Here is a 9,430-nt window from a genome sequence, read left to right on the forward strand (position 1 = left end):
AGGCGGATCCGTGACGTGCACGGCAAGATATTGTACCGTAGTTAGGCTATCCGTAATCCGGCTAGGACTCTCCATGTAAACCCTAGATCCGTGCGCCTTTATAAGCCGGATCCCGGGAGCCCTAGAGGCACAACCACAACTCATTGTAACAACGCGAAAGCGCCCGGATAATTCCGGACAAGCGGCAGTAGGCCCCGTCATCGTGCGGGTGTTCCGAAGCTGGGTAACTCGCGTACCACCGTCCCGTGTGCACTCCGCCCTATGGCCCCTACTTCTTCTCCCCCTCGTGAGGATCCCTCCTCCGAGGTACCGTCGATTAGGCAACGACAGGTTTCCCTCGGTACGCGGAAGGGATTAGGGAGGGACACATCCGACGCCCTTCAGGAAGGAAGGCGGCACCCGCAGGCGTCGCCGCGTCGAAGTCGTACATGCCGACACGGATTTCTCCCGACCACCAAACCTACCACCCTGAATGCTCCGACGTGCTCCACCAAACATGCCACCCACCAGCACACGCCACCACGGTCTTGTAGTCGCCCTCGCCGTCGCACTGTGGTCACCGGAATAGGGCCTAGAGGAAGAGACGACATGGGCAGGGACGGGGGTAGCGGCACCCCAACCGGGCGGGAGGGAACTACCTCCACCGCCTTCGCGGTCGCCGACCGAACATGGCAAAGGGGGCAAACCAGGCCCAAGCTGGCCCGGCCGGGCCCAAACAGGCCCGTAAAGCCCCACTGCCAAGCTGCAGCAGGCCGGCCGAAGCGCCGCCGCCACCCATCCACCGCCGCCGCACCATCTCCGCCGCCAGGGAGCTTTGCCGGCGCGCCGAAACGCAGGAAACCCGCCCAGCCGATCTGGGCCCCGAACTGGGCCAGATCTGGGCCGAGCAGGTCCCGTCCGCACCGCCCGTCGTCACTGCTCCGCCTCCAATTGGCTGCGCTGCCGTTCCTCCTCCCACCCGGCGCGCGGGTCTCATGCCGCCGCGCCGGACCGCCGTTCCTCCTCCCACCCGGCGCGCAGGTCTCATGCCGCCGCGCCGGACCGCCGTCAGCCGAGGTGCACCGCGCCGCCAAGGGGCCCCCGCGCCTCCGCCGCGCCGCGGGGAAGGTCAGCCCCGCCGCCGCCGGCACCGCGCGGGCAACTCTCGGCGGCCCACGCCGGCGGCGACGGCCGGGCAAGAGGGAGGAGGAGGACTAGGGGAGGCGGCGGCTAGGGTTCGCCCGTCACCTGTGGGGGGCGAGTGAGTGAACGGTTCGTTCTTACTAGTATTTGCACTTGAAATTTTGAGATAGATGGAGCAGTTGTTCTTACTAGTATTTGCACTTGAAATCCCTCCATATTTACGAGAAGGTTAAAATCCCTTGGTTAAACAAATAAAAAAGGATGCGGTACACATTATATTTGAGACTAAATTGTCTCTAATTTTAATATAATGTGTACCGCGTCTCAAATATGAATTTAGTCTAAAATATAATGTGTACCCTCTTACTATCCCAAATTCGAGGTGATCAAATAATGAATTTTGCTAGAGCCAATTAATATTGGGCTTCAGTTTTAGATTAAGGGCATCTCCAGCGGCGCGACGCAAACGGACGCTCAGCGACTGTTTGCGTCCGCCGTGACCGGAAATGCGTCTGGGGCCTGTTCCAGCGGGGCGACGCATAGTGACCGGGCCGTCCACGGAGACGCAAATCTGGCCCAAATATGCGCCAGGTTTGCGTCTCTGCGGACGCTCGGCGGATGCGCAAAGTGTCCGCTCGCTTCCCCACCGGGCCCGCCCGGCAGCGAGTCTGCATCGAGGGCATCGATTCAGGCGGTCAGCGCTTCCGCGTCCGCGCCGCAGCTTTTGCCATCAATGGCGCGGCTGCCTGTTCTGCGCGCGCACTGGCGGGCGGCGGCTGGGCTTCTGCGGCGCCTTCAATGGCATCGTATCCCGCGCGCGCCCACCCATAAAAGTCCACTGGCCGCGTCGCTCCTTCGCCAACACCTCCACAACCACCACCACCGCCACAGCGCCATGGGGAAGAAGAATGACTTCGAGGCCTCCGACAGCGGCAGCAAGAAGATCCCGCTCCCCGTCTCGGTGGGGAGGCTCATGCACGGCCAATGGATGCCGTGCGACGACGCCTGGTCCGGCGTGCAGCTGCTCGGCGGCCGGCGGCTCAGCTGCCGCCGGGTGCCTATCCCTCCAGTACCTGCGCGCGAGCCTGATCGCGGAGATCCGGCGCAGGAGGCGGTATCTGCCGGCGGACCTCTGCGACGATCCGGCGTACGCCATCGACTCGGAGCTTTGGCGCACGTACCTGTCCACGGAGACGGACAGGAGACGAAGGACAGGCTTCATGGGCGACAGGGATTACCCCTTCGGCCCTGCACCGCCGGCTCGTCGTCAGCAGGCGCCGACGCGTCGTCAGCAGGCGCGGACGCGACGTCAGCAGACGCAGCACAACGACGCCGCCGACGATGACGAAGCCTACGCCGTGTACGACGACGACGACGACTACGTCGAGGCGCTCGCGTACCATAGCGAGGAGGTGAAGGACGACAGCGACGACTACGTCGCTGTCGTCTTCCACGAATGGCAGCAAGCCTTGGCGGAGGGCTGGAACTTCGACTTCCCGGACAACATGACGGACGACGAGATGGCGAAGGTCGCCGTCCTCGTCTCCGAGCACGACGCGCCTGTGTAGCCGCCGCTGCCCCGCTACGCCACCGGGCCTGTCGGCGGATGAAGCACTTCGACAGGCGCTCCTGGAGTCGGCGGCGCCTCCGCCACCGCCGCCACAGCCGCAGCACTGGGCGCCTCAACCGCCGCCACAGTCGCAGGCCTGGGCGCCTTAACCGCCGCCACAGCCGCAGTACTGGGCCCCTCCACCGCCGCCACAGCCGCAGCCTCCTCAACCTCGAGCACCGGCGGCGCGCCCGGCGTACGCTCCCCCGGATGCCAACTGGCCTTGGGTCGTACCGGAGCTCATCGTGCTCGACAGCCGACGAGGAGCGAGCACAGCGAGCGAGGAGCAAGTACAGCGGCGAGGAGCGATGAGGCTTTTTAGGTTTATTTTTTAAGTATGTAAAACTATGTTTCATGTTAAAAAAAAAGGATTCGTCCTAAAAAATGCGTCGTGCCGCTGGAGCCACCCCCGACGTAAACGGACGCGCGGTCGATTTCGACCAAAAGGATCGACGCAAACGGACGCGCGCGGACGCTAAAATGCGTCGCGCCGCTGGAGATGCCCTAAACATACACTACTACAGTAGTAGGTTTGCAAGCAGGGGACCCCCTGCCAATCCTGAACATTTTTTCATGTAAAATGGATCGTGCGTCCATTAATAACCGCGCACATGCTCGCCGACCACTGCTAAAGAAGTTCGAGCCGATTGAGGCAAAAGAGGACGCCTAGAGTTCCAGGATTTGCACGTAGCAAGACCCAATAAATGGTGATTTATTTATTTCATTTATGTGTAGGAATCTTGGTTTATAATTGAAGTTAGGCAAAGATAGTACGGAGTAACAAGAACTAGTTATGTGATTGGAATTATGGCAGTACTAGGTGTCTAAAGTTTACACTATGACAATACCGATGTATGTCAGTTGCCTAACAAACTGTTGGTCATGTGTACAGTTCAGCCACGTCTACATAATTTATTTTTTGTATATTTTTTGTAGAGGAGTACATTATTTTGCCGCTTTGCCCAGAAAAAGTTAAGGATTTCAGACTTTCAGAGCAATCAAAGACCCGTTTGTTTCAGTTTTGACGGCAGCTGCTACACTTTCTTTGTACTTACAACACCAAAACGGCAAGACTCACGCAAGAAGTCCGCAAGTGGTGGTGCTAAGAGCATCTCTAACAGAACCCGTAAACCCCGTCGGAACCGAACTTTTCCGGCGGATTTACGGGTTCGGACGAAAGTGTCGCAGATCAGTGACTGAATAGATGGGCCGGCCCGTAAAATAAGTTCATGGGCCCGAACAAATCTCCGAACGGCCCCTATTAAAAGAGTTCGCGGAGAGGAGTTCGGGTCGCAAACCCTACTCCCCTCCGCCGTTTCTCTCCCTCCGCCGCCGCCAAGCACCATCTCCGGCGAGCAATCCAGCGAGCCCCAGGCAGGAATACACCGGCCGACCGTGGGCGATGGCATCCCGTGGCGGCTCCGGAGGCAGTGCCGCCGGATTTGGCGGCGGCGACTCGCCGCCACGTCCACCCGTCTTCCGCACCGACGCGGAGCGGCGCGAATGGAACCGGTCGGAGGGAGCGCGCAAGCGCAGCGCCCGCCGGTGGACGAACTGGGGGCTCACGCCCCCAGGGAAGCTCGCCAGGTACGGCAACGCCGGCGAGGGCTCCTCGTCCGGCCGGCCAAGCCGCGCACCGCGCCTCCCCGTCGCGGACAGCAGCGACGACGCCTACCTCGTCCCCGCGCGGTCGCCCACCTTCTCTGCCGGGGATTATGTCCACGGCAGCGACGAGGAGGACGCCGTCCTCGCGCAGACCAAGGCCATTAGCGCGGCGGAGGCTCGCCAGCGTTTCCGCCGGGAGGAGGCGGAAGCCGTCCGCCTGGTCCGTGAATACGAGGCGGCCCGGCGGGAGGCCCGCGTCCGCCGCGTCAAGCGCGAAATAGTCGAGCTTGACGCCGACGACGCGTGAAGATCATCGACGACAGCGTCGGCGCCCTCTGCCGCCGAAACGTTGCGCCACCACCGGCATCGTCGCGCTCGTAGGTCATTTAATTGGCCGCATTTTGCTTAGCTAACTAGCGCCCGCCGGTGTACCAGTAATGTAGGTTTAATTTTACGAACAATGTAAGTTTTGATGCTCAATCGGAGCATCAATTTGATGTCGAACTATGATCATCGCCGAAATTACCCGCGCCATTTCAAATTCCGGTTTTCAGTTCCATTTTTACGGTTTCTATTCTGCGCCACGGCCAAATTCGAACGAACTTTCGTTTTCGGAAGACTGAAAACCACTTATTCGGTTCGCACTTTTTCGGGCTCTGCTAGAGATGCTCTAACTTTGCATATCTCTCACCCTAGGGACGCACCGCGGTTATATAAGCAACCACATTCCCCTCGCCTCCTTCCCGCCACAAACTAAGAAACCCCATAGCATAACACACCCACAGCCCACCCACCCCACGACGGTCGTGGACGATGAGGTGTGCCACGGTGGCTGTCGTCATTGCCTTCACCGTCCTTGCCATCGCCGCTGCATCCACGGGCGCCACTGCCGCCGGCAGGGGGAAGCCGCACGCTCCCGCTTCCCGCGGCGTGTACATCGTGACGGTGAAGCCCTCGGCCGGCGCCGTCGACAGCCGAGCGTACTATATAAGCATCCTCGCCGCCGTGGTTGGAAGGTATACATATCAAGGAGCATTTCCTATCGTCCGAGCTAGAGAGTTCTTTTTTCTTCTTCTGAGCAGTTCTGTTTCTATTTTGTTCATTCTCCAAGCAAGGAGAAGGCGGAGGAGGCGTTGATCTACAGCTATACGACAGCACTCAGCGGGTTCGCGGCGAAGCTCACGCCGGCGCAGCTCGCCGTGTTGCGGAGTGCGTTCGCTACTTCACTTCTCTTGCTTCTCTCCTCTCACAGTCCCTTAGTTAATCTTTGTTCAGAGAAACATTGAATTAATCTTCTTTCAGCAGTAAATCAACATCTGCAATCCTTGACTAACGTGCAACGGAATCTTCTGTTCCAGCGAAATGCCCCGTTGATTTCCTTAGCTTTCTTTACCAGTAAATCTTGCCCTGGTTTTCGCATGGCCGCGATCGATGCACAGTAGATGGTCAACAATTCTTGTTCAGAGCAGTTGGGTAGTTATAGTCAGACCTGTTGGGAATGCCGAGGTCAATGCAAGGCGTACTTCACTGTTAACACTACTCCGTAATCAAGTCCTTCAGAAAGCAACCTAGAAAGGTGTAACCTGAAGTAACCTTTTGGTGTAATTTTTTTAACCGAAGTATATAACCTTCCTGGCAATATATCCAAACTACGATCAGTCACTTAGAAACCTTGGTGCTCTTTTTTCCCCTTTGTCAACAAGACAATCAAACTTTTGGCGTCCAGCTCTGTTATCAAACTGAAAATACTTTCGGTTTCCACTAAATCTGTCATGGTCGAACAATCTATTTAACATTATATTGTTCACCTTTTATTATAGAAACTATATATAGTTACCTAATCTTATCACTTGTATTGGTGCATTTACCTGCTACTAATATCTGAGAACTCACGGCCGTCCTTTTTTGTCCTTTCCAGAGCACCCTGACGTCCTCCAGGCTCTGCCTGACGTGAAGTACTCCCTTCATGATCACGACAATCTAAACTGAACAAGAGCCTTAATTTTCCCTGCAATGAGGTTTTATTCACAGTTCTGCGTTGCAGACTTGCAGTAGCACTTGTATTGCACAGTATATATTGAACAATTCACCTCCATTCGCATGAACTTCCCTCGAAGATGTAATGTAATTCTTGTTATGATATTTATCTCATATATATTTCGAATTACAGATAGCAAGTGTACCACGAAAACTAATTTTGTGTAATCACAGATGTTGTACTTATAAACTTTATCTCTGCATATACTGATGAGCATGTATTTGCTTCTTTTTGGGACTGTCTAACCATCATCTAGATGAAAACATAATTGGGCTCAAGTCATATTTTTTCCTTCTAGTAATTCTCAATCCCGACCAGCCTTCTCAATCCCGATCAGTCCCTCATTCCCGGAGGTCACATCAACCATTTCTGCTCAGTTCCGATCAGTCCGGTTTTATTTGCCTGGCTTTTTTACAACTAGCCGTGACTAAAAATAACCAAGGTTTACACAAGAACTCGGAAGAAATTATGGGCCTTACAGGCCACCTGCCAAAAGGAAGATGAAATGGGCCTGCACTTTCTCGGCCTCTTTCTATGTCTACTTCCACGTCAACATTCTTCTTCTTCCTTCCCATAGAAATAGGAAAAAAACACGAGGGGGAACGGGAGATCAGATCAAAAAAGGAGGGAGAAAAATCCATAAAAAAAAGGGATGCACGATTCAGGTGAATGAGAACACCTACAACAACATGAAAGAATTTGCAGATTGGCAATCATCTGGATCTTCCCCAAGCAAAACACAGAGATGTACCCGCTACACCACCTTCTCCTTTGACACTGCCTCTTCTCTTCATCTATCTTGATCAAGTTTTTTTTTCGAAATGGGGAATGTAACCCCGGCTTCATCTATCTTGATCAAGTGGGTGGCCTTTCTTGATTGTCTTGATCTGCACATAAATGATTGATAGTTTTAGCTGTTTATTGCATGAAAACTCCAATTAAACTAACTATTGAAGAAAGAGCTAGGTACATGAACTGAAAATTACACAGCACCTAAGATCACTAACAAACTATAGACTTCAGCACATGAGATCTCAAACAAAAATGGTCTTTCAAAACTGAAAAAACTATCCTGATGAATGTACAGGGCATAATCAGCCTGGATAGTGTGGACTACATGCTACAAATCACTTATGCAGTAGAAAAGACAATTGAAAAAAAATGAAAACTATCTACTATCCCTGTGAATGTAGTAACAACCAACTTACAATAACTTGTTAGTGCGATATACATGTACTGAAACTAATGTTCTTTGAGTGGCTAAGCCAAAAAGACCGTGCTTTAATTTACGTGCACCAAAAATCTTCGATTGAGCTTGCGGCACCGAGCATAGTTTTCTATGAACTAATAATTACACTGCAAACCCCCGGCACGTCGCCCATCCTCATGAACCAACAACCATTTAGAAGAATATGGTAGATCTCCGTTGACATCCGAGAACATATCTAGTGATACCACCCTTTAGATGATACCGTGATACCGTATAAAAAAAGTATTTTTATACGTGCCAAAAAATTATACGAAAAATGTGAGTGCTCATTAAGCATGTCCCTACATCATCACAAAAATTCATATCCAAAATCGACATGGACACTGAGAAACAAAAAAGAGAAAATCAGCATGAATAGTGTCATTTTCTGATTTTGTCTTTTTGTGACACTAGGTACACTATTCATGCTGGTTTTCTCTTTTTTGTTTCTCAGTGTCCATATCGATTTTGGGTATGAAATTTTGTGATGTTGTAGGGACATGCTTCATGAGCACTCACATTTTTTCGTACAATTTTTTGGCACGTATAAAAATACGTTTTTTTGTACGGTATCATGGTATCATCTAAAGGTGTGGATGTCAATATTCTGATACCTCTGACTCGTGTGGTCTCGGTTTTCTCGAACAAACTGAACGATACTTCAGTGTTTGTGGTTCAGTATGAGCGTTTGCCTTTATATTGTTTTTCTGTGGCTATGTGGGTCATATGGATCTGCTATGTGATCAGCCAGCGGATAGGGATGTCAACACGGAGCCGCATAAAGCTGCCCCAGCATCTACCCTTAACATCCGATTCAATTCTCTTCACATGCCCAATTGGTTTTTAAATCTCTATCCCTCTCTCCAATTTATCAGCCTCGGCGGAAGAGAAAGAATTCTTGCCCAGATAGCAAGACTGTCAAAGACAACTTTGTGCGGCGCAACATCCGCATCATAACAGGGCCTGTTTGTTTGGGCTGTGGCTGGCTGGCTGTGCAGGAAAAGCTGCTGTGCACGGAAAGCTGCTGTGCAGGAGAAGCTGCTTTTCTGAGTTTCACTGTTTGGTTAATTTGCTGGCTGTCTGGCTGTGAATAGATGAATTGTCTGAAATACCCTGGAGTGTTGAGAACATGTATTTGATGGGAATAGCTTTGTCATTGATACATATACATGCCATTACACAAATAAGATATCATCCATAATGAAATATATAGTTATCCAAAATACATATTAGTGTCCTTACAGTCATTAATAACCAAGCTAGCAGTAGTCGATTATCTTCTTCTAGCATTGAACAATGCGGTAGCAATGCGATCACGCGTTGAGTCCATATCAACCGTGTGTAGTCCGCTCGGAGCAGTATCACCAGCTAATGTTACCGACTGTCTTTGGACCTTAGGGATGTAATTCTCATCAAATCACATCGATCAAACTGTTTGTCACGTAAGTTCGAGTCCCTAATAAAATTGTGAAGTGCTATGCAAGCAAGAATGATTCTTTTCTGTGTAACCAAACCGTAAGAGGGAATATACTTCAATATGCGCCACTTGTTTTTCAAGATACCAAAGACACGCTCGATAGCATTCCGAAGTGATGAGTGTAGATAGTTAAATATCTCTTCCTTCGTTGTTGGTCGTCCTTCTCGACGAAAATCTGGTATATGGTATGTGTTGTTCTTAAAAGGGGCTAAGAACCCTTTTCTGTTTGGATAACTGTAATCAACAAGATAATATGTATCTGCACGTAAAAGAAAAAATATGAAACAAACAATAATGCATTTGTAGTCATGTGAATAAAGAAGATGAAGA

General features: G+C 51.7%; 1 protein-coding gene across 1 annotated transcript; it reads left to right on the plus strand.

The window, feature by feature from the left end:
* The first annotated feature begins 5,149 nt into the window (after positions 1-5,149).
* LOC124701267 lies at positions 5,150-6,325 on the plus strand. Its single transcript, XM_047233314.1, has 3 exons — positions 5,150-5,380; positions 5,416-5,545; positions 6,255-6,325. Exons 1-3 carry the CDS (start codon positions 5,150-5,152, stop codon positions 6,323-6,325), a joined length of 432 nt encoding a protein of 143 aa, XP_047089270.1.
* Positions 6,326-9,430: the final 3,105 nt, after the last annotated feature.

The sequence above is a fragment of the Lolium rigidum genome, chromosome 3 (genome assembly GCF_022539505.1).
Source record: "Lolium rigidum isolate FL_2022 chromosome 3, APGP_CSIRO_Lrig_0.1, whole genome shotgun sequence".
NCBI classification, from domain to species: Eukaryota; Viridiplantae; Streptophyta; class Magnoliopsida; order Poales; family Poaceae; genus Lolium; species Lolium rigidum.